General features: G+C 42.2%; 2 protein-coding genes and 1 pseudogene across 11 annotated transcripts; 2 read left to right on the forward strand and 1 right to left on the reverse strand.

The window, feature by feature from the left end:
- Window positions 1–19,555, reverse strand: LOC128837215 (protein-L-isoaspartate(D-aspartate) O-methyltransferase-like). 5 transcript variants are annotated; one of them, XM_054028194.1, is made up of 9 exons: window positions 18,374–19,552; window positions 7,060–7,205; window positions 5,549–5,653; window positions 2,961–2,992; window positions 2,307–2,411; window positions 2,055–2,175; window positions 1,204–1,289; window positions 815–984; window positions 1–484 (listed from the first exon to the last, which is right to left on the reverse strand). In XM_054028194.1, the coding sequence occupies exons 2-9, from the start codon at window positions 7,175–7,177 to the stop codon at window positions 472–474; spliced, it is 750 nt and encodes a 249-aa protein (XP_053884169.1). In that variant the 5' UTR covers window positions 7,178–7,205; window positions 18,374–19,552; the 3' UTR covers window positions 1–471. The 5 variants fall into 5 exon arrangements, with proteins under 5 accessions (XP_053884169.1, XP_053884171.1, XP_053884173.1 ...); XM_054028196.1 differs by lacking the exon at window positions 18,374–19,552 and adding an exon at window positions 12,557–12,645; XM_054028198.1 differs by lacking the exon at window positions 18,374–19,552 and adding an exon at window positions 12,495–12,516.
- On the forward strand, window positions 12,748–18,367 carry CCDC32 (coiled-coil domain containing 32). Of its 6 annotated transcripts, none has more exons than XM_054028190.1 (5): window positions 12,748–13,006; window positions 13,769–14,024; window positions 14,869–15,057; window positions 15,319–15,475; window positions 16,565–18,367. In XM_054028190.1, exons 2-5 carry the CDS (start codon window positions 13,781–13,783, stop codon window positions 16,701–16,703), a joined length of 729 nt encoding a protein of 242 aa, XP_053884165.1. In that variant the 5' UTR covers window positions 12,748–13,006; window positions 13,769–13,780; the 3' UTR covers window positions 16,704–18,367. The 6 variants fall into 6 exon arrangements, with proteins under 6 accessions (XP_053884165.1, XP_053884164.1, XP_053884166.1 ...); XM_054028189.1 differs by having other exon boundaries at window positions 12,748–12,884; XM_054028191.1 differs by having other exon boundaries at window positions 12,748–12,855.
- LOC128836152 (DENN domain-containing protein 1B-like) overlaps window positions 18,861–25,698 on the forward strand; it is a 12,257-nt pseudogene continuing 5,419 nt past the window's right edge.

A 25,698-nucleotide genomic window follows, 5' to 3' on the forward strand; every position in this document is an offset into this window, starting at 1 on the left:
TATGAGAAAAGAATATGTTTAATCTAGAAGATTAATCAGATCAAATACATACTGTAATTTTTCTTCAGGCATCAGATGAGCAAGTCATGAATATAAATGCACTACCATTTAATCAAGTACAATACAGATGAATTCTCAAATCTGTAACAGTATTGCACACACTCCATTCTCTTACATAGATATTGTATGTGGAGCTGACCAAAGAGGACAACTGGGCTTATCTGGTTTTACTCAGTCCAGGAAGAAATCAGACAAGATCTCCACAGCTTAGGAACTGGGTGCTGATTGATCTGGAGGAATATTCTTCTCTCACTCCTCCGTATTGAGTTCTTTAAAAAGCAGAAAATGCCTTTGTGATGTGTCCAAGTTAAAAAAAAATTGATTTATAAAGCAAAGCCATACACATCTATAGTTGCTTCTTCAGGGCCTGGTTCATGAGCTTTCCAAGATCATTTTGTAAGTGATATTCTGTCAAACTTCATCCCTATGGGTGGAAAAAAGGCAACTGGGTTACTGCTGTGAATAAATTCACAATCTTCCTTTACAATGATAATGCATATGAATATAATACTTATGAAAACAAAAGGCCATATTGTGATGGAAGCTAGCATGCTCCATTATTCTTTAGTTTCTAAAATACAAGGAGATGCATACAGCTCTCTTGCTGTGATCGAGCATGTATGCCCCTCTTCCCTTCATCTTCCTGGCTGCATCTGCTAGGATTCTGGAGATATGAGCTTCTGTCAACATCTTGCCAGTGATAAGGGCAAGTGGAACAAAAGACAAATTACAATCAGGGAAACTTATTTTTTACCGGGGCCACTGCTTCTCCTTATCTGTCAGGGGAACATAGATCACGCCCATCAGTTGCGTTTCCACAATTTGCCCATCACTGGTTTTGTCATACTGCATCAGAACCTGGTTTGCACCTGCAGGCCCAACTGGCAAGATCAACCGGCCACCTGGCTTCAACTCTTTCAGCAACTGGCAAACAGAGGAGTCAATATCAGCAAGGACCAGAAACAGTTTGAACAAGGAAAGACAGACAAAAGTAAAGCTGATTATAAGGTCTATTATGTCCACCAAAGGCGTTTACAGGATTGCCAACTTCACACAGAACAGAAAGGAAGCTATTCCAGATCTGTTACAGCCACAGGTGTAAGGGTATGAATACAGACAGATGACATGTCTGTTAATTCTTACCTCCTTTGGTACAGTGTCTGCTGCTGCTCCAACATGGATGGCATCATAAGGTGCTTCTTCAGGGTATCCCTGCCTGCCATCTCCAACTGCAGAGAGGGAATGTGCAATGAAGATCCTTGTTCATATGGCAACTCAACCTAGAGAACCCTCTATCTTTCCTTTCACTTGAAAGGTATGTGAAGGCTTTTGTATGTCAATTGTGATGGCAATTTGGATTTCTACAAGAAGCCTCCTAAGACAGGCTGCTCTATAAAGTTAATTTTTAAAGGAAGATAGATTTTGGAAACAGGCAACACCGTTAGAGGAAGGAAACACCAGAGCTGGGACGGACCGTACATGACAAAGTAGGTTAGTGCAGACACAGGACTCCAGAGACCGACATTTAAATCTGATGGGTCACAACGGAAGTAGAGTTTGGTAGTTTCCAATGGAGATATGGTCAAAAACCAAGCCCAGTTATTTGGTATTAACAGCAATCTTTACTTAAGAGGGGCTTAGTACTAAAATAAAAGAGTTGTTGCACACCCATAAGGAGAAAGTTGTATTGACAGAGCTGTTTGGAGATGGATCAATTGAATGGCATCTGCCTACATTATATATGGCTTCAGTCAGTGTTATTAGCCACCTAACCTTTAATTTGCACTTACCTGGGGAAATTAAGTTATTCAACAGAAAAATAGTTTCTTTCTTAATTAATAATACTGAGACAAGCACTTGAGTACTACCAAAAACAATTATGCCAACCACTGAGAGAGGCAGGTCTCCAGAAACAGTAAGGGCTAAGCACTGCCAGGCTACAATGCATTCAGGTACAGGAATGAAACAATAAGGGCATGGGCTACAGAGCTCACCCAGAAGTTTCAGACGGCCAGAAGTGAGCAGAGTTGGGTCATCTTCTCTGACATTTCTAATGGATTCATGAACCAGCTCTTCAATATGTTCTATGCCTACTGCCTTCCCTGTGGGACCCACCTGAAAACAGATAGATGCTTCATTATGCGCATACAGAGATTGTGCATTGTACAGAGTGTTTTACTGTTGCAGATTACTTCTCTTTGCTTGAGATAAATATGAAGAAGCAAATAATCTTATACTTTGCTCACCATTCTAGCAAAGCAAGCTGTGAGGTAACCACTTCCTGATCCCACATCCAGGGCCTTTGCTCCTTCCACTAGCTGATCCTTCAGCAACTCCAGAGCATGGGCATGCTATGGGGATAACACCACCAAGATGATATCATGATGCACACTTTCACACAGAGATATTAATTTATCTCATGCCCCTCCCCCAGTTTTTCCAGTCAGAATTGTGTTAATTGTGCAAGCATATTATGTTTAAAAACAGAACTTTTTCCTTCCCAGGACTCATTTTGCAGTGATGTCCCAATGTTGAGTTTGTAAAACCATTCTGATGACAGCACCTTTGAAAGTTGTTAGGAATATGAATTTAACTAGTGGAATGTGTAGCAGAAAATATCTGGCTTGTGAAGGAAGAGGATCTCTTGAAAAAATAGAAAACTTCACTTTAAACAATAATTCTGTCTTACTAAGGCTAACAGTTGATTTTTCAAGGTTGACTGTCCTTCCTTAAAACTGTAAGTATTTCACACAGTTGTACAGGACACCAGTAATAAATTACATGCGGTACAAGGCAGTGTCCAATGCTCATGTATATCAGACCTACGTCAACTTGCTATTACATCTTTTAAATTAAAGCTATCCTCCAAGTCTATGAATAGAACGGAAAATTTATCTTACCATGTGGGGTGCACTGATTGTAGCCTTATATCCTGAAAAGAAACCACTGACCGTTAAACACAAGTAATATGAAATTATGACCATGTCTGAATAATTACTATTACCTCCTCTAAACTGTTTGTTTTTATTTTTCTTTCAATATCGCAAACCTTTTCTGTTCTCCCACCTATCTGAGGTGATGTACTGACTTAAACTACCTCCTCTAGGGGGTGTTAATGACAGCAAAGCAGCTAAGAGCAATATTTCAGCTCCTGACTGTTCCAATCACCACCTAAGTGTTCCAATCAACACAACTTTTCAGGCTCATTCACAACCAAGACAGATCTTCTGCTGCTTAGAGCCCACTTTTGCAGCCACTCCAATCAATAAGAATTCCGAGCACAGAATTGACCTGTTACGAGTTTGTTCGTAAGGAAGGGGGGCATAACACTCACAAAAAATAGTTAATTACTGTAATATAACAAATTGTCTAGCATTAAGCCACAAAGTGGATACACTCAAAATAGAAGACCAACAAAAAAAATCAAACAGATATTTCAATATGCTTGGTGTAGAAAAATAAGTTGTTTGAGAAATCAATAGAAAGGTGGTAGTGGAGGCAGCAGGGAGAAGTCTTAGAATGGATAATAATAATTCAAGGTTCACCCCTCAAGATTTCAGGAGAGGAGGAAGAAAAGCTACAAACAGTATCTGCCTGTGCTACAGATGTATGTGTGTGGAGGAAATTTAGATGTCTGTGTTGAGATACCTCAGTGACAGAGATTTCAGCTCCAGTTGTTTATTTACAATGTTGATGTAGACCAAGTTGCAAGGGAAGCTTTCAGGACTGAGCATGCATGAGTGAAATATCAACGTGCAGTATGGTTACTATGCTTTGTGACTTAGGAAAAAAACCTGTCTCATAGAACGGAGTAAAACTAAAACAAAAAAGTGTGGGTGTAGTGCAGGGATGGCCAACCTGTGGCTCCGGAGCCGCATGCAGCTCTTTGGAAGTTAATATGCGTCTCCTTCCATAGATGCTGACTCTGGGGCTGGAGCTACAGGAGCAAACTTTTTAATGTGCCAGGGGTGCTCACTGCTCAACCCCTGGCTCTGAACCAGGCCCTGACCCCACTCCACCCCTTCCCCAAGGCTCCTGCCACTCCCCCCCGAGCCTGCTGTGCCCTCACTACTTCTTTCCCCCCCACCCCCACCCCCGAGCCTCCTGCACGCTGTGAAACAGCTGATTGTGGTGGGCAGGAGGCATGGTGAGGGAGGGGGAGGCGCTGATCGGTGGGGCTACCAGTGGGCAGGAGGTGCTGGGGGTAGGAAGGGGGGGGGATCTGATGGGGGGCTGCTGACATATTACTGTGGCTCTCTGGCAATGTACATTGGTAAAATTCTGGCTCCTTCTCAGGCTCAGGTTGGCTACCCCTGGTATAGTGTTTAGCTGCAGTCATATCAGTTATATGCACCATTCATAATATTTTCATGGAAATTATTCAGTTAATGTGGACATTCATGAATGAGCAAGTCACAAAATGGCTTCATCCCTCAAATACAGGAATTCTACAGTCTAACCAAAAATTTTTATTTCCCCTAACATCCCCTCCCCCCATTCAAACATGTCTTGTGATTCAAGGGGATAGGTGCCATGGATGATATTGCACAGTCAGGATTTTTGCTCTTATCTTGCAGCCATCCTTTTTTAAAAATTAAAAATCCCATTTTCTGACTTTGCATGTGGAAGAAAAGAGTTATTTCAAGGAGGCTTTCGTGCTAAGTATCACAATCAAGTTCCTGAGAGCATCGAATACTTTACTCAGGGCATACAGAAATACTGTTTACTATTTTCTCCTACACATTTAGCTTCAGTCTGCTTTCACTGCAGCCTGTATCCACACTTGTCACTACAGTGTGTAGCTACATGCAGCAATGAAAGGCTTGGGTCAGGGAGCTGCCGGAACCTTTCACTACAGCAGGGAAATGCTTCAGAAACAGGACACTGCACTGCTAAAAACAGCCATGTAGATGTGGGAGGCACCGCTTGGGCATGTAGAGAGCTGGTAAGGTATATAGCCTAGGGTTCAGGCATATTGGGCACTCTACTTGCCCGAGTCATGCCCCACTATCTCCACTGCTATTTATACCCATGCCAGCGGGACATGCAGTGTCAGTACACCATACACTGCCCTAAATGTAGACATACCTTGTGTCAAGAAACAATGGTCTATCAACGATCAGGGCTAATCTTCATACCATTTGTTCTTTCTTCACTTCATAAAGAGTTTTGTTCTTCAAATACAGTGGCCCCGTGATCATATCTGAGCATTCCCAGCCTCCAAAGGGCAGATCCTTTTTCTATTTCTCCCAAAGAAACCCTCAAGTAGACCCATGCGGATACTCTTCTTGATGAGCCAGCAGTAAGAGTGCACATGAACTGTCCCCCTTTCCCATTCTTGACACTATTCCATACAGGCAAGACTTGTTAGCATAGTAAACCAAGACCTACAAACTCACCCTGTGTCTTCCCTCCACTGTTCAATCACTGAGATTAGTGCAGCCATTACACATACCATAAAAGTGTCAATCTGCTACAAATTTCTTACCTATTGACTGAGGAGAATCCATGTATGGTAAATACTTGGTGTAGTGGGCTCTATCTGTGGCCATTAACACATCCAAGACCCGTTGAGATTTAATCACTCCATTTTCTTAAAAAAAAAAAAAAAAAAAAAAAAAAAAAAAAGATGGAGAGAAAGATTTCAGCTATTTAGTACTGTAACATGTTCAGGTTTGAACAGAGGCAGTGGAGGGTTTGGGAGGGACAGGCAATAGAGCTGTGTGCCTCCAGGTTTGTGGTTCAGATCTATCCCAGGTTAATAGTGAGTAAAAGCAGCTACCCTTCAATAGGAGTTTGATGCCCTGCATCAAATGAGTTGACAATCTCAGGTCAGTTCCTAGCAGGCAAGTGTCTGCATTACCAAGCACCACACTTGGTAGTCCCAGCAAAGAGGCAAAGGACTAAATGGACAGATTTATTTACACTTTTATCCCCATACGTGGTTTCTTCAGGTCATATTTAAGGTACCTTGGCAGGATGTAAAATTATGAAGTTAAGGAGAATGACTGCAGAGAAGTTCATATTTCCTTCATTTCTAATTTCCCTGCAGTAACTCCTGCTGAGAGAACAGCTGTGTTGCTCTAGCAACAGGGGAATTCAAAGCTATTACAGTTACAACCCAAATCATTTGTCCAAAATGGAGTGGGAATACCAATAACTATTCTAGTCCCAAGATAGCTCATTGGAGTTAACCGCATAGAGCACTGACTTTTACAGTCAGTTATATCAGCTTCAGTCTTTCTATGCCAGGGGTAGGCAACCTATGGCACGCATGCCAAATGCGGCACGCGAGCTGATTTTCAGTGACACTCACACTGCCCGGGGTCCTGGGGGCTCTGCATTTTAATTTAATTTTAAATTGAGCTTCTTAAACATTTTAAAAATCTTATTTACTTTACATACAACAATAGTTTAGTTATATGTTCTAGACATAGAAAAATACCTTCTAAAAACATTAAAATGTATTACTGGCACACGAAACCTTAAATTAGAGTGAATAAATGAAGACTTGGCACACCACTTCTGAAAGGTTGCCGACCCCTGCTCTATGTAATTGTCTACAGAATCATACAACAGGTGTTTTGCATATTCTCAAATTAGACACACATATGAGAGACTTTGGGCCTGGATAGTTTTTCCTAGTAGGCAAGTGTCTGCATTACCAAGCACCCACTTGGTAGTCCCAGCAAAGAGGCAAAGGACTAAATGGACAGATTTATTTACACTTTTATCCCCTAGTAGGAAAAACTAGGATAGTTTTCCTAGCATCGTGTCCTGTTTAGGATTAGAAACAGAACAGTTTCAGGCTGTGACATCCAGATTCTGAAGTGGGTAAAGATAAAAGTGCCAAGACTATTGCAGGACATTTTAGAATGATGGATTACAATCCCACTCAGTCAAATGTGAAAAATCAAACCTACAACTGTTAAAGTGCTGTGAAGTTTCATCATCAGCTTTAAGTGCGAGCCCTGAAGAGGGGCTGCTGGTGGTACTCACTGTAAAGATTGTTGAGTAGCTCAGCATGTGTTTTCCCACTTGAAGTCCAGGCCATGGTTCTTGTGAGCAACAGTCCCATGAGCACAGTAAATATAGCACACTGCAGCACACGGCTCATCTCTCAGAAATGCAGTGGCCTCCTAGACCTTGCGTGCCAGTCATGGGGGGAGAAAGAGAGAGAGAGAGACTTTAAAACAAGCTCAGATAACATCCAGCAAAAATCCTTCCCAGTCACAAATGGCCAAGATTAAAATGATATACTCATCCGATAGCCATTAAACAATTTATGTTACATGATGTGCCTGATTACCAACCCTGAAGAATCAATACCTCTGACCAAACAATAGACAGAGCATGGATTGCTGCAATGCAAGAATTCCTCATACTGCTCTGCCAACATGTCTTAATGTGGACCTAGAGAAAGCACCTCCATGAATAAAAGGGTACTTTAGTTTAGGAACAGAGTTGTCAGTTAGGGCTAACTGATGATGGTTCATATGATGTGGACACTTATTCTCAGGGAATATAGAATCAGATGCCCAAACATACATGGCAACAGCTTTCTGTCACCACTAACCTGGGCTGGATTCTAACTAGCAGTATAGAAATAAAAGGTTCTGTTTCCAGTTACCACTTTTCTGCACTTCTCAGTGTTATGACCACCACTGAACTGTGTTTTTGAAGACTCACCCATTCCGAATATATGAAGATGTCTTTGGACTCATATAAGCCCTTAAATTCATTTTTTAAATTAAGAAATTAACCAACATTACAAACACAACTTGAAAGTCTAAAGAAGGAAAAAACTAAACATTATTGCTACACAAGTCCATAATTATATAGACTATTATAGCACATAAACACAGCTCCTGCATTTCTACATATTTTGCAGCAACTAAAAATTGCTTCTCAAAATTAAAGGAAGCAGGGAGGAATCTGTGTCATTTAAGGGCTTTATAACAGTTCCCTGATTACTGGGGAGCTACGCCAAGTACAGGTCTGCTTTGAAGAGTGTAATGGCATTTTCTTACTCCTTGTGTATATGTGGTCAGTTTTATTGTATGTTTTTTATCATTAGAGTCAACACATAAGTTTTTATTAGCTTGTAATCCTTTTAGCCTCTCAAAGCCAACACAGCTATGGGACAGCGAGCTGAAGTTCCTGTTCCATGGTAAGCACCAGAATTTTTTTCCTAACTTCCAGCCAGTGATATGAGTGCAGCTCTACTGTCTTCAGATTCTGCTGTAATGATGCCTGTGAGATAGCGATGCTTGTGCAATCCCTTCCCCTTCAATGTAGAGCACAGATGTCACTGAGCTTAATTTGGCCTGCAGAGCTATTTTTGCTAGTGATGATGTGCAAGATGGAAAAACCCCAGATTGATTGTCAGAGCCTAGGCTCAGTTTGCAGGACTGGGTGTTGGAAGAGACTCTTACCTGTAAGTTAAGCACATTTGATGCAAAAGTAATCAAGACAAACAAGAAACCCACAATGTTATTTCAGTAAGCTTTTAGAGTAGAACTATACCTTAAACCTCCTATCATCCTGTGTAACAATATACAGCAATGCCACTGACAGTCTGTACCCCTCTGTTCATTCCTTTTTCCAAGACTATGCTAAAGTTGTCATAATTGGATAATAATTTATTTGTATCCAATTATTCCTTTTATGCCTCATTACTTGTAGTCACTTAAAGTCTATCTGTAGTTAATAAATCAGTATGCTTGGATTGAAGTGTTTAGGAAACTTCACTTGGGATAACAGGATTTGTGCATACCATTTTCTATTAATAAAATGACAGACTTTATATGAGCTTGTATTATCCAGGAGAGGGTTGAGCAGTGCAAGATGCACATTTCTGGGGAAAAGTCTGGGACTGGGAATTTGCTGGTGTTGCTCTGCAGTGTAATTCAAGAGGAACTGGCCATAGCACTCATAATATAGCTGGGAATATATGTGTGGGCAGACCAGGAGTGGTTGCTTTCACAGCACAGCAGTATAAAAGACACCTCAGGCTGGAGAATTGAGGGGAGACAGCTGTTCAATGGTCCAGACTGTATCCTGTGTAATGTCACAGGCACATATCACTTTAGGACATGAAGTAAAGAATGAATCCAACCAAAGCTGCAGAGGGAACCTAAGAGAAAAGACATAAGCTAGATAAATAGGAGTTTGGCCAGGGTACTGGAACTCAAACATCTGTTTTCACTAAACTATGACCACATCATCCTGATTTTGATTTTTTTCTCCCACATGCCACAACAGTTTGCAGAATATCAGTTGCCCAGCTTTTAGTTTAAGCGGATCTAATGCTATTGGTGTGTGGATTGATGGAAGGCATTAAAGATGACAGCCTTGAGAGTCCAAATTTTACATTATCGATGGCTGCTAGGTAGATGTGGAGTCTCTGGCAGGGTGGATTTTCAGATCTCTGAACCTTCTATCATCTGTATTTTTAAGAAGGGGGAATAATCTTTACATCCCTGTACTTCTCAATCACAGTTACATACAGCCTTCTGTACACGTCAGTCATTCCCATCCCCTGCCCTCAAAGCAAAGGGAAACCAGAATTAAACCATAGGGTCTCTATAATTACTCAACTATAGTTACATTCCATGGCCAATGTGATTTACATATGCAAACTTAATTATGAAAAGGAAGTGACAGGCAGTCAAATAAGAGATGGAAAAAGCAAAGAGAAGGCTAAAACATGGCTTTCTACCTTGGTCTGACCCAGAATGCTGGGAAAGGCAACGGGAATGCCCAACTTTGCCCCCACCCCCACAAGGGCTTACTGCAGGATCCTGTTAAAATTGAAAGTTACAAATAGTGTTGAACTAGTAACAAATTCTCCATGTCCACTACACATTCCTTAACATACTACTTTATTGCCCACCCAGAGACAAGTTTAGTCTTCAAGGACACCTTCCTCTAAAAAAAGTGAGAGTGAGGAATTCCCTTCTCACCTCACAGAGAGACCATTACTCTCTTCAGCTTATACCACGAGTGGCAGAAGGGTGACCCAGAACTCCAGGGTCATGGCCATTGGAAGAGGATATTTTGCACGTCTATAGCCTTTCATCCAAGGACATCTTTAGAGTCAAGCTCCCTCACAGAACATCAAACCCTTCAAAGACCACTTTGCCCCCCTACAGCAAGAATAGCCTCATACAGATCATGAATTGTTTTAAATAAAATCTTATAACCTAGCTCTAGGTTTTACAGGATTTATCACAGGCAGGTAAAAGAAAGAATTACTTTTGTGACTTCTTATAGCTAGGTAACTCCAGATTACCTCTACCTGAAACTCATTATAATGGAAGAATATTGACACCCATACCAGATTTCTAGAGATTATTAATATTTTCAGTTATTCCTTTTGCCATAAAGATTTTACTGGTTCTGCAGAAATCACATATGCAAAAGCCTTTCAACTGGAAATCACACTAATCTGTCAATTATGAGAAAGCTCCATAAGCAACAAGAGCTGAATATTGAATAATAGTGAAACTAATCAAAGTATTCTATGTTAAAGCATTAAAGTACAGATCTCTGTGGTGCAGAACACAGCACTGAGATGGTTTAAATGTGATGTTGGTTAATATTACAAGGGTGAGGTGGATTTTTTATTTTCAGTTTTAAAACTTTACTTGCAATATGAGAGTTGACTAGCATTTGTTCAGCTGAGAGATTTTCCCTCCCCTGCCCCACTGATGTTAAAGCTAATCAGATGGGAGAAGGCTGAGGGAAATCCCACTGTGACATGTACATCAGAATTAAGGATTCACTCTCAGTACAATTACATGTGAAAAAGCAACCATTCCCCAGATGGGAATAAGGTCAGACCACTGACTCCATCTGATCTGGTGGTATCTGACCACCAGCAACAGCCAAAACTGGTTTCTTCAAAACAAGATCCCTTAAATGCACCCCCAATCAATTGTTCAATGCTGTGCATTAGGGGCAGGGGAGGAAATGCTGTCTATACCCCTACAAGCAATGAATCTTCAGATCACAAACTATTTCATTACCTCACTTATTTTAACATGTACAACTATACATGCTGTTGCATTGTGGAGTTGAGAATCAGACTGTGGGAATTCTCCTAAAAGAGAAAACCTTAAGGCAAGGGTGCATGTGTGACAAACTACTCCATACTTAAGTGATAAAAGCCTTTTTTACATCTCTTTACAGAACTTAAAATAATTAAAAATACTCCCTTTAATATCAAAAGTTTGTTAATTTTAAATGGTACATCTGGAGAACAATGGCAACACTGGAATGGGAATAACTGAAAGCAACAGCAGGGATTCACAACATTATGTAACCTACTAATTTGTCAGAAGATTCCCCTGGAGAATATTGCTGATTATTACCTACAGTGTTCTCCACTTAACTACAGGTTACTTAATTACACAATCAGTTTATGTATATAAGAATCAGAGCATGACCAGTTGCAAGTTATTACAATGGAAGCTTGGAGTTAGGAATACCAGAGTTACGAACTGACTAGTCAACATCACACCTCATTGGGAACCGGAAGTACAGACACCAGCAGAGATTAAAAAAAGCAAATACAGTACAGTACTGTGTTAAACAAACTACTAAAAGCAAAGGGAAAGCAGCATTTTTTTCGATGTAATAAAGTTTCAAAGCTGTATTAAGTCAATATCAGTTGCAAACTTTTGAAAGAACAACCATAACGGTTTGTTCAGAGTTAGGAACATTTCAGAGTTATGAACAACCTCCATTCCGGAGGTGTTTAAGTCTGAGGTTCTAGTATAACCGGTAGCTATGCAAGGACCTTTTAAAAAGTCACTATTCAAATACCAAATCAAGCTGCAAATGCGGCTCTCTGCTGTGTTAAAGCTCCTGCCCCTTGACTCATCTGAAGAGTTTTGGTCCACCCACCACCTGCGATTAGCACGTGCAAAGGGCAAAGCAACACGTCACTCGGGTATAACAACATCCCGTTGGACAACAACACGTGTGTCCCACTAGCAAAGGGAACGTGCACGTTCTCTTCCTGCCTCCCTCCCTCCCTCCGCGCTTGCACCCAGGAGCGGGCGCGCAGTGTGGGGCGGGTCCCGGGCGGTGCGCTCAGCAGACAGCGACTAACCAGGGTTTGTAAAATTAAGCCTCTGACTCAAGTGCCAGCGAGTTGAAATCGGAGGCAAACGAAATAAACCCTCGCACCGCTCGAGCCTGCGGGAACCGGCGCTGGCGCTGGCAGCCCTCGCCCCGGCCTGGCTGGGCGCCCCAGCGCTGGGCGAAGGAGGCTGAGGGCGCCGCCCGGGCTCGGGTCGAGGCGGGCAGTTTCGCCCTGCCCAGCCCCGCCCACCCCACCAGGCCGAGAACGCAGCTCCCACTCGCCCAGTGGAGCAGGGACTCTGGTGCCGGGGACACGGATAACGCTACATCCTTCCCTAGCACACCTGACTAGGACCCTGCGCTGCCCCTACGGAAGTGGAGTGGGTCCGGGGAGCATCAGCCTCACCTGCGCAGGCGCACTAGGGCCTCCTCCGAGCCCTCATACCGCACAGACCCACTTTCACGCCCCTCTCTACTATGAATAACAACGACTGCCCTCCGCGCTCCGTTTGTTATGAGGACAACTTCCGCCCGGTTTCAAGGTGGCGTCACGCTACATTCCCCGCCCCCTCTCTCCAGGAGGCAGAATAATTGGCACTTTCCTGTAGCCAATAGCTGGCACTGCGGTGCTGCCCTTCCTTCGCTGATTGGTCAGGCTAGACGTCAGTGAAATCTCAGTACGTCCCCATTCGTCCTACCCTGGAGGTAAGAGGGGGCAGCAGTGAGGGACTCAGGTAGGTGGGTTCTTGGGCTCTGCCGGTACTGGGGTGTCGCTGCTGCCTCTGTGCTGGGAGGGGCCGTCAGCGCACCTCTGGCTTCAGCTGGGGAAAGGTCTGGGAGGGTGTTCCCCACAGAGGTAGTAGCAGCTCCCCCGAGGCTGAAGGGCCTCCATGATGAGGGCATTAGTATCGCCACCAATGCCCATCCTTTGGACTTGACCCTGCTGAGATTTGGAGCCTTCATTTTCATGCTTGGCCTATGCCCCCTGAGGCAAAGAATGTGCCCTGCATGGAAGATGGGCAGCCTCCCCCCAGTTATTTACCCAGCCCTAGCCTCTCCCTGAATGGGGATGTGCATAAAAATGGGACCTGGAGCTCACCCACACTTGTCTTTTGGGGGTTTATATAACCTGAGCAACAAGGTTTTTGTAATCATGCCTTTTTTGCCCATGTGAATAGGCTCTGGCAAACCTTAAACTTTATTCACTGCCGCAGAATTGCTGCATTATGAAGTAGTGTTTGGTTTGAAAATTTCAGGCTTAGCTGAATGGCCTGTAAGTCACAGGATGGACCCATCAAAATGAGGGTGGCTGTTTACAAAAGATAGTGTAAACTGGAGATTATTTTAAATTGACTGAGGTGCAAGCTTTTCTGAATCATTCTATTATGACTCATACAGTAATAGATCACATAATCCCTGTATACAAATACAATCAATTAGTACAAATTTCCCTTTATGGAAAGTGAGAAACTAGACTTTGTGATTTTCTGAAAGGAGCTTTTTAAAAATCTAGAAACTTTCCCTTTATTTAGACTTAAGGGTAGGGAAAGAATCACATGTAGATGTAAACATTGTTTTACAGTTGATGCTTACAATTCGTCATCTGTATTTTTTTCAGGAATTCTGCATCATGAAAATGATTGAGAATGTTGACTCTGTAGTGACTAGGTCAAGCCAGGACCTCTGGGCTGAAATCTGCTCCTGTCTGCCAGATCCAGACCAGAAAGATGACTTTAGTGATACTTTTACAGATTCCTTCACAGATTCTTACATCACTGGAGAAAGCCAGGATGAAGAACCAGGTGGTTCTTTCCAAGCAAACCTGAAGCCCTGGGCACCTCTGAAAGATTCAGAGATATATTTAGCATCACTAGGTGAGTATAGGGTAAAATTCTGATTTCTGAGTTTGCTTCAATCAGAAAGTAAGTTTAGAGAATGGTGATGGCTTCTGTATTTCTGTTAGTGTAATTGTAACTCAGGGGATGACACTCCTCCCTCTGAATTAAAAGGCTGTAGACTCAAGCTCCACATGAGGATTTGACTTGTACCCAATGTTGATAGTGCACTGAAGTACTGGCAATCGGAGGAGCTGCAAAATTAACTTAGTTGAGCTTCAGCTGGGCTGGTAAAACTGAGGCCCTTTCTACACATTTCTGGGTATTTCTGTGGGTGAATTAAAGATCCCACACAGTCTTTCAAAAATAATTCAGAGTTAACCACTGTTCTTCTTCTAAAGAAAATAGTTAAATGCAGTGGAAACTATGAATGGGGAATATGTTCTGAACTCCTAATGACTACTATGTCTGTATTGCCTGTATCTAATTTGTTGCGTTGTGAAACCCTTTGAGACACTTCTAAGCATTCTATCAAATATGTTGTGTGCTTATGGAGAGAGATGCAGTTTACTATTGATCCGTGACCTATGTCCAGCTTGGGGGAGAAAAACTCAAAACAAATACCAGTGGTACTTTCCTAAGTCCTGCACACTCGAGAGATCAAAAAAAGAAGTCACTCACAGGAGTTCTGCAGATCTTCATAATGTGATCATCCCTCTTCTTTCTTGCACACTGTACGCATCCTGACATCAGTTCTTCTCTTGTGCTTTGATCAGTTGTTAAATAATTAATGCTGGCACTTAAATTCTTATGACTAGGCTTTGGAGTCAGTACCCTGTTGCAACTAATAGGAACACTTTGTACCTCACAACTATTGTTTCAGCCTGTGTGCAGAATTGCAAGGTTTCACAGTCTTTGCAACCAAAAGGGCTAGAGACTTGTCTTAAAAACGACAACTTAGAGTCTGGAGCACAAGATGACAGCCTCCAAAAAGAAATACTGGCCTGTTATGCCACCACAAGCTGGCCCAATTTGACTCCTTCCTATGACACTCTTCTCTGTCAAAACTATAGTGAGTACAAGTTAATACTTGAGCCAAATAAAGAAGAAATCCACAATAATGGAATAAAAAAAATACAACAACCCTATTGATTTAAACAAAAGAATGCACTCATCCAGATTTCAAGTAGTAGTAAAATGGTTAACTTTTAAATATCATTTAATCATGCAGAGTTAATCTAACCCTTTGGATTTAAGCTCTCTCGCCATAACCACCTGTTTTTCTCTCTCTTCAATAAAACTTCTTTTTCTTCCCCCCCCCCCCCCCCCCCAGAGAGAAGACTGATGAGAATTAAGGGTTTGTCTCAGGAAGTGACCTCCAAGGATATGCTGCATACTCTTGCCCAAGCAAAGAAGGAATGCTGGGATAGGTTCCTGCAGGAAAAGTTTGAATCTGAATTTTATGTGGAGGGACATGAATCTGAAGAGAGGTAACAAGCATGATGAGGAAAGGCCAGTCAGACTGATTCAGGGGTTACCATTAGCAAATGGAGCAGAGCTTTCTTTAAAAAAGTCAAATTGTTGGAGAATTCTAGTGGAGTGTAGGGTGGGGAATTATAGCATTACAGTAATATTGATACTTAACACTTGGCCTCTTCCGAGCAAGTCACTGATATTACTACAGCATTTCAGCAAGACAGGAAAGTAGTCCTAGTCCCATTTTATACATAGGATGACTGTGGCAAAGAGGTTAAGGCCTGAATTTTCAAAAGTCCACTAATTTGGGGTGCCTCAATTTTGGCGTGTCCAACTTGACACACATTGGACCTGCTTTTCATAGGTGCTGTGGCTTCAATTGCTTTATTTAGAATGGTGGGTTCTCAGGCTTGCTGAAAATATGGCTGAATATGTCTCAGTTAGGAAATATCTAAAAATTTAGGCCTAAGCCTAGAGTGAGAAGCTCTATCCAGGCCAGCTCCTGAATCTGTGCAGAGCCCCACTGAAGTCCACACTGTTCCAGCAAGAGAGAGACCTATGAGGAGCTTCTTGCAAGATCAGGTCCGGGCTGGAGTTGGTGTCAGAGCTCAGATTAGAACTCTTGAGTTCCTGGCTCCTGTTTCTATGCTTAGCCTGTAGTGCTCTTGTAAGCTCTCTCCCTTGAAAATAAAGTTTTATATAAGTGCTAAATATTAGCATCCTCATTAGGTAGGTCAGATAAAGGAAACAGAAATTGTTCGGGCTTATAGAACAATGGTCCTAGTTCCGTCTCATGAAAGATGCTGTTTCCTATACTTTGAACTGCAGTCCCTTAGAGACAACGTCCTGACTTGTGTTACAGATGCCATTAAATCATCATGTGGGGATGTCAGGAACCAAACAGTCATCTTCTTGAGCACAGTGGATTCTTGTTTCTTCTCTGGCACACAGATTAGTCCGTTAATAGATCCTTCGTGTAGCCATAGGAGAGCCTATAAAATGGAAGAAAGGCCTATGGAGGGTTAACACCACCACATTTTATAATTCTGTACTGGCTTTTACTGCCACCTTATATTTAACTTCTTACTTCTGCTTTCCCTCAGCACCCTGGAACATTTAAAGCGGTGGCTGCAGCCTGATAAAGTGGCAATCAGTACTGAAGAGGTACAGTACCTGATTCCCCCAGAGTCCCATATAGAGAAGCAAGAAACTGGGGAAGAGTCTCCAGCAGCAGAACAATGAAATGCACTCCAACCATGCGAAGCAGCTGTCCAAGGACTGATGGAGCTGCATTCAGTGGCAGTAATAAAAGGGTAGGGTGAGGAAATTGCCAGGTTTTGGTCAGCAAGGGAAAGAGCTATGGACATCCAGAGGACAGAATTGCATTTGTTATCGACAGGAGTGAAGTGTCCTGCAACTTCGTGCATGCTGGACTTAAATCTTGTTTTTATCTACGTGGTTTCCCATCGTGTAGCAAAACAGTCATTCCAGTTTAAAAAAAAAAAAAATTTGTAATTCACTGAGATGATTACTGAACAAAAAAGGGGGATATCCTAGAATAGCGCAGCTAATAACTCAGAAGACAGACATTTCTTCCTCCTTTCTTGTATCCTCACTTTGTGGCTATATCTTTCCTGTTGCTAGCTTCACAGGCTTTACTCGTTGATCTGTTACAACAATTCCGCTGTAAAGTTATCTATAAAACTCCACAATTTGTGCTTGAGTTGGCTCTAAACTGTATCCTGGAGAGATGAGAAACATTTGTCCTGTTTGGATTTGGTGCAAACTAAATGGGATCCTACTCTCCAATGATAATTACCAAAGCCTGTTTAACATTCTTCTCTTTATAATGTACCAGCCTGGAATATCACATTTATTGGACCTTCAGACAGTCTTGTATGAAAAGTGTTCCTCTACTTTTTTTCTTCTGTTCGATTTGTTTTTTCCCCACCCTAGAGCAGGGCAGGTTAGATTCTAAATCTAAATTATAGATTCTAAATCAGGGGAAGTGATAACTGATCAATGGATTGTTTTCATGTTAAATAATTCTTACATTAAGCCTGTTTGTATAGATACTTGATCTGTTTTATCTACAGCACACTGTCCCCAATCATTATTCAGAGGGTCTGTAATCCTGACCTTTGTATGAGACTGACTCTTATAATTATTGTATAGCTGCAGTTTCTTATGATATCAACAGTATAGGGCAATAGAGAGCAATGGCTTACAGCTTCTGCTGGGTTCATAAAACTGTAGTGATTAGTTCTAATACTTTATACCGATGTAGAAGTTATGTAGCAAAAATGGATCTGTGAAATGCACTTGCAAATCAGCTTCTTGAAATACCTACCACTGTTTCTATGTCTCCATAATTGAGTGGTGCTATTGTCTCTTGATTCGAGCCATGGTTTTACTGCTACTTCTGAGCAGGAAGTCCAGTAGGATGACTCGGGACTCGTCTAAATGGGGAAATTTACCTGCAGAACTATATCACTATAGTTACACCAATATAAGTCCCTGCATGAACACTCTTATTACAGAATAAGTGTCCATGTGGGAAATTATACTAATATAACTATATATTATACACACAAGTATAGAACTATACTGGTATAGTTCTGTCAGTAAATTTCCCTGCATAGACATGGGAAATACAGCTCGTCATTTGACCATATAGAGCTGGGTCTTTTATTGGCCCACAGCTGGGAAGAATTTACAGTATTAGTGCCAGTGAAAACCCAGACTTAAGTTTCCTTCAATGTAAAGCTACTTATTTGAAAGAATCAGACAAGCAGCAAAAAGGTTATACACCACTTCTTCCTAATAAGCCTCAATTCCCCAAGCATAAACTCTTAGTAACTATGTTGGCCCTACGCATTATCCTGATTGGCAAATAAAGCAGGTATAGCTACCAGTTCTAGATGGAGACTTCTTTTCCTCTTCTTCTCAAGCACTTTGTCTGTCAAATGTCCCTGGGGCAGGGAGTTGGCTACCCTGAAACCCTTGTGATCCAAAAGTCTCTTTAAAAGTCCCTCACAGTAGGGTGTTGGCTATAGTGGCAGTCCTACAGCATCACAAGCCTCCTCAGATAGTAGTTGGGTGGCAGTGGCATGTATGATTATTCCCCAGTACTTATACCCTTATCTCCAAGGAGTCACATGTCCCCCAAATATGCTGTATTGGCATTTCATAACTTGTTTTTTTTTTTTCTGCTTAATATTTTTGGAAGGGACTACAGGGACAGACTGAAGGCCAACTGACCTTTACCTTTTCATCAATCATTCACCACAACTCTTTGTTGTGCTGTCCCAAGGAATCAGTTGACCCAAGTGAGTTAGTACCAAGTCCACCATCTATGTTTTCAGCGTGTTTTCTAGGTGGTCTGACCATTGACTGCCCATGACAGTTCTTCCAGATCAGCACAAATACACAGAGCCCCGATTAAACATCCAAAGTACGTAGTTGTGTCAGCAACCAAATGCAAGTTCAGCACTCTCACTCAGTAACTTTCCACACCACCTGTCTGATGCTAAGGGAACCGTGATCCCAGAATCCCCTAGCAAATTCAGACTTATTAAGCTGTACCAGTCTTATGTCAATCACAGTAATTCATAATGATGAGATGGTGCGGAATTATTAAGGACAGGAGATGTACAAGATGGGTTTTTTTTTAATTCAATTTCCACTATTTAACTCCCCAAAATTTAAAATGCTGTTTAAAAATAGAATGTACGTGTAAATTTGAAAATCTCTTGCTTTATTATACCTTGATACTGAGTTTCTATTCTGTAGCTGAAACTATGTTGTCAGACTATAATGAGGGTGACTTCCTATTTGATACAGTTCACAAGAATGTGTTAATGATTTCCTCTTCTTTGTAATCAGAGATTGTGGTTAGGATATTTTATACTACACTGTAGTTTCCCTTTAAAGCTGCTAGTAAGGAGCTTATACACCTGGAATCAGAAAGTCTCAACCTAAATTGAAGTTTCAACAAAATTTAAATATTTGAACCTACAGATTGAGTAACGGAGGTAATCTCATGCAAAAATAAACCAGTTTCTATGACTTAAATTTTACATATAATAAAATGAAGCTAAATATATGAATTGGCTCTTCTGTTTATTCAGAGGGGGAAGCTTAGAGCAAGCAATTTCGGTTTTTGACTTTTCCATTTTAAAAAGTGTTGCGATCCCCAAGGAAAAGGAGGATTAGTGGAAAGAGCATTGTCGTCTGACTACATCATTAGCAACTGAGCTCTTCCCATTTACACTGATATGTCACTAGTCACATGACATCCCCACTGGATGTCACTGCACTGAACAATGTATATTAGTAAAATGTAGATAGTAGATTACACACTGAACTATGGACGTGTAGTCCTATGGCGTTGGGAGCCAATCTTGGTACCTCAGAGACAGAAAACTGAAAGGGGAAGTGGGCCATTGTAGTCTGTAAATAGTTCCATTCAATTGTATTAGTGAAGCCAGTTGTGTGAGGAGCAGAGTACCTTCAGCTCCCACAAAGCTGAGTCCCACATGCAGTAATATCAATGGGAGTTTGTTGCCTTCAAATGGTGCAGGATCAGGCCCACTGACTAGTGTACTTAGCCTTTTGGAGGACAGGGTGAAATAAGTCTTTGCTATAATTTAACTCTGAACAAAAAAACCACAGAAAAACTTATAAAAACATATTTGTAAAAGATTGTCGGGGGGTAAATGGATGTACAAGATTCAGGATAATGGTGAATCAGGTCCACAAAAAACTGTCCACATCTTCACAACAGAAAATTAAAAACTATCAAAACTTAAAGACTCTATTAAATGGCTTTTAACTGGAGATCAGATTGGATCAAACATCAGATCCAACCCTCCCAATGTTGGTGAAATCTAGATCCAAAGCCTCTGGTTCAGGCTTATCTCTACATCTGCCTGGATCAAGGCAGAAAGAAGTGGCATATTAACCTGAGAATAAACAGAGAAACAAGGGAAGTTGGTTCATATATCAACATTGAAACTGATATAGCTCAGTAATATATGTTAAACAAAGTACAGAAAAATTTAGATGCACTACAGTTGAGTAAAAATGTACATGTGTGTATACAGTAACACAGAAATTGTACTTTGACTGGACTACATGGATAAACAGAGGAACACCAAAACTACCATACACACTTTTATATAAATGATAAAATATGACTTTCCTGCAGCTAGGGGGAAAACACAACCACCAAGAAATGAAATCTAGAGTGCACCATGAACGACTTCCAAAAATGTCCAAAACAAGTCCTTTCAGGAAATCAAACAAAAACAAATCCAAACTGGAGAAAATACCACCCCATAAACCTACTTGAATTTTACCCCAGTGCATCTGTGGGAAAATGAAAATGAATGAGCTGTATAAGAAGCAGGTTTTAATCTAATATACTTCAGGATACTGAACAAGATTATAGAATAATAAAAAGATGTTACGTGTTCTAACCACTGACTTCACTCTTTCCACATAAGAAAAAAAACATGATAGTATCCTTATGTGCACTGGGCGATATGACAGAGCAAATAGCAGAAGGAAAAGAAGGATGAAACAAATTAGATGCTGGAAAAACAAACCAACAATAAAATTCTTAACCACAGCATTAACAGTAGCATCATGTGAAAGGTTAATACAGGAAAGTTACCATGAAATTTAGAAGCTGTTTCTAGACTACAAAAAAATAAATCACAAATTAAATTTCCCATTCTCTCCTCCACCTCCCTATATATCTTCTAACTCTCCTTGGCTTTCTACCCTTTACTATTAGTATTTTTCTTTAATTACAGTATGACTTTTTCCCCCCAAAATTTGTCCAGAAATGTGGATAATTCTGGTATATGTGACAGCTCAGCAATACTCTGATAATAGTTCATATTTAATGTGGAGGAGAATAAAGTTAAGAAGGCATTATAATAAAATAGGAATTCTGGCTGTTTAAAGGAAAATTAGTTTCAGGTGGAAACCTCTGGCCAGGACTACACTCCAAAATCAGGTTGATGTAAGCCACCTTGCTTGTTGTGCTTGTGTCCACACTTAAATTTGTCACCGACTGATGTAAATGCCATGTTATGGTGATGCAGTAACCCCACTGTGATGTTATTGACATGAACTGTGACCGTATTGATTATTATTGCAACCAGAGTCCTATGGTTGCACCAGATCTTATACAGAGGAGTTCAAGTGTGGTGTCTATGGAAAGGTTGTAGTTTGCTGGTTATGATTATGCTGTCTGTATGTGAGCATCATTTTTGTATTTGAAGTTATGAATATTGGCTATATACTTGTATCTCAATGTGTTTGATTCAAAGTAGCCTCAGTGAAGCATTTGGTCAGCTTCTTGAGAAAGGACTATTCTCAGTAAGTGCCCAATCAAGAAACATTTAACTGACAATGGACTTTGGGAGACGCCAATCCACATCTGAGCTTTCCTGGGAACGTTCAAACTAGCAAGTAAGCAATAGCGTCAGCCTGCAAAAAGCTGAATCATTCATGGACATGTGACTTACTTTGTGGCTATAAACTCCATCTTGTTGCTGTGACTTTGCACAGAAGAACAAAGGGGTTTCCGCCCACAAGAGAGAGAGAATATAAAAGGCCCTGGAAACCCCTCCATTTTGTCTTCAGCTGGCTTAGGAGATGGCCTCTCCACCCCCAAGAGGTGCCTGAAAGAAACTGGAACAAAGGACAGTAACTACGGGGGTGTGAGTGATTGCTGGACTCAGACTAGGAAGGAGTCTAGTCTGTGAAAGAAGACTATTGGAACATCTCTGAGTGGGAGATTTACCTGCATTCAGTTTCTTACTGTATTAGGCTTAGACCTGCGTGTTTTCTTTTTCTTTTGATTGGTAACTTACTTTGTTCTGTCTGTTATTACTTGGAACCACTTAAATCGTACTTGTTATACTTAATAAAAATCATTTTTTGCTTATTACTGAACCCAGAGTTAATGACTAATTCCTGAGGGAGCAAACAGCTGTGCATATCTCTATCAGTGTTATAGAGGGTGGACAGTTTGTACAGGGTAAGCTCATAAGCTTTATACAGAGTAAAAAGAATTTATTTGGGGTTTGGACCCCAATGGGAACTGGGTATCTGGATGCTGGAGACAGGAGTGCCTGCTAAGTGGTTTTCAGCTAAAGCCTGCAGCTTTGGGGGACGTGGTTCAGACCTGGGTCTGTATTTGCAGCAGGCTAGTATGTCTGGCTCAACAAGACAGGGTTCTGGAGTCCCAAGCTGGCAGGAAAAATGGGCTCAGAGGTAGTCTCAGCACATCAGGTGGCAGTCCCAAGGAGGCCTCTGTGACCCAACCTGTCACAGTGGCATAGTCGGCAGGATCTGTGCACAGCTGATTGCTTTGAGATGCTGGTAGTGGTTTTAAATGAGTTAAGTGTGGTGGCTGGAGAACAGACAAAGTGGTTACTGGTTCGTTATTTTCTGTTTGCTTATTTCAGATAAGAGAAATAGAGGCAGAAAAATCAGCAAAATAGGGGAGAGTGAAGCTCAGAAGAAGCTAGAACTGCACAAGTTACAAATTGCCAAGAAGAAAAAAGACAAAGAACTTGAGGCCCAGAAACAGGATCAAGTTGAAGCACAAAGGACTCCCCACCAGCACATCCTGGACTTAAAAGACTGTCACGGGGCGGGACTCACCGCTGCAGCGCTTCCTGCAGGTCATCCAGGGAATTAGTGTTTCCAGCCTCCGGAGCACCCTCTGCAGGCTCTTCTGCTGGGCCTGAGTCCTTCCTGGACCCCGGTGTTCCTTTCAGGCCAGGGTGCTGCCCCCTGGCAGTACCCCCACAGATCTGGGTCTCCCCAGGGAACCCCCACCCTCTATTACCACCTCACCTCAGACTATAGCTACTGCCAATCTTGATCTAGCCCCCCCATTCACTGGGGTAGACTGCAGTGTAAATGCCACTCATCACCGGCAAGGGGGGTTTGGACCTGCTGCCTCTGCTTACCCTTGGGCTGCTCCTCTGCAACCCCAGTTCCCTTTCTGGCCTTTAACAAGGTCTGCAGCCTGGGGGGTTTCCAGGCTCCCCCAGCTCCTCTAGCCTTCCCCCAGCCCTGCTCCACTGTGGGTACTTTGTTTAGCTCCCCAGCAGCCAGACCCTTCTCCCTCAGCAAGCTAGAGAGAGACTCACTTAGCTCCTAACTTCCCTGGCTTTTATAAGGCCAGCTACGGTCTGATTGGGGAGTGGCCCCGTCTGTGGCTGCCTTCCCCAATCAGCCGAGGCTTGCAACCCTTAGTAGCTGCAGCCCTCACGCAGCCTCAGCCCTCTCCCAGGACTGACTTCAAGCCCTTCAGGGCAGGAGCGGGTGACCACCCCACTACAAAGACAAAGAAATTGAGGCCTAGAGACAAGCACAAATTGAGACCCAGAAGCATGAACTGGCTGTAATGGAGTGGAAGAGGTGCACAAAGACATGTATCCTGGAGGTAGAATTGGAGTCCTGGTGACTGCTGTGGTGGGAACAGATCCCAAGGACTCTAGCTGGAAGCAAGCACAACCTGAGTGAAATGGAGGGGATTTTACTGGCCAGTGAAGGGTCTGTCATAGCTGGTAGCTGTGAACCCACAGATGGATCAGGGTCACCTTTGCTTTTGGGGGACACAGGAGTGTCTGCCCCAGAGGGGAGCCCAAAGAGGAATTTTAGCTATACTGCCTCTGCCATGGATAGTGTCCAAGTCTGTGGCAGTAAGTTCAGGAGGAGGGTGTGACATTGCACTCCATATGATTTTATGAAAATATGCTAATGAGTGAATATAATGTAACTGGAATATGCTTCATGCAAAAGGTCTCTTGTAAGGTATCATTACAAAGCTTATAATCTACTAAGTGTGGTCATCCTATTTGTATAAATGTATCATTCTTGTATCTGAAACTAGAAATAGGATATATAACTCTGAGGTCCTATTGTAATTATGCAAAGCGTGGGTCATTAATGTTGGTTTGGAATCTTGATGGCTCCTATCAACTAGGACAATTGGTTGTAATGGCTCTGTTTACTTGCAAGCCTTCCTGTGAGTCAGGCCAGGAAGAATGAAGGCTTGGGGTCTCACAGGACGTGACCAAGTCAGCTGGTACTGGAATCCATCTTAAACCTGGTGCTTTTCCATTTAGAAGGAGGGGTGGGGACCCAGAGAGACAAAAGATTCCTGCCTTGTGCCAAAACTATATGGGGGAGGAGGGGTGGAACAGAACAAAGGGGGCTGCAGTTATGAGAAATCCCCTAGCTACCACCTGAGCTGGAACAAGGACTGTACCAGGGGAAAGGATTGGGCCCAGACTAGAAAGGAGTCTAGTCTGTGAAAGAAGCTTATTGGAAGATCTCTGAGGGTGTGATTTATCTGTAATCAATTTCTTAATGTATTAGGCTTAGACTTGTGTGTTTTTGTTTTATTTCGCTTGGTAACTTACTTTGATCTGTCTGGTATTACTTGGAACCACTTAAATTCTACTTGTTATACTTAATAAAATAACTTTTTGCTTATTAATTAACCCAGAGTAAGTAATTAATTCCTGGGGGAGCAAACAGCTGAGCATCTCTCTCTATCAGTGTTACAGAGGGCAAACAATTTAGGAGTTTACCCTGTATAAGCTTTATACAGAGTAAAACGGATTTATTTGGGGTTTGGATCCCTTTGGGAGCTATGTCTAGGTGCTAGAGAGAGGAACACTTCTTTAGCTGTTTTCAGTTAAGTCTGCAGCTTTTTGGGGATGTGGTTCAGACCTGGGTCTGTATTTGCAGCAGACTACTGTGTCTGGCTCAACAAGACAGGGTACTGAAGTCCCAAGCTGGCAGGGAAAATGGGCTCAGAGGTAGGGTACGTCTTCACTTACCGGAGGGTCCGGCGGCAGGCAATCGATGTTCTGGGATCGATTTATCGCATCTGGTTAAGACGCAATAAATCGATCCCGGAAGTGCTCGCCGTCGACGCTGGTACTCCAGCTCGCCGAGAGGAGTACGCGGCATCGACGGGGGAGCCTTCCTGCTGCGTCTGGACTCGCGGTAAGTTCATACTAAGGTACTTCGAATTCAGCTATGTTATTAACATAGCTGAATTTGCGTACCTTAGTCTGAAGAGGGGGCTTAGTGGGGACCAGGCCGTAGTCTCAGCACATCAGGTGGCAGTCCCAAGGTGGTTTCTGTGACCGAACCCATCACAGTGCTCCCCAAAGAGCATTGAGCCAGGGTCAAT

This window comes from Malaclemys terrapin, chromosome 4 (genome assembly GCF_027887155.1).
Source record: "Malaclemys terrapin pileata isolate rMalTer1 chromosome 4, rMalTer1.hap1, whole genome shotgun sequence".
Lineage (NCBI taxonomy): Eukaryota > Metazoa > Chordata > Testudines > Emydidae > Malaclemys > Malaclemys terrapin.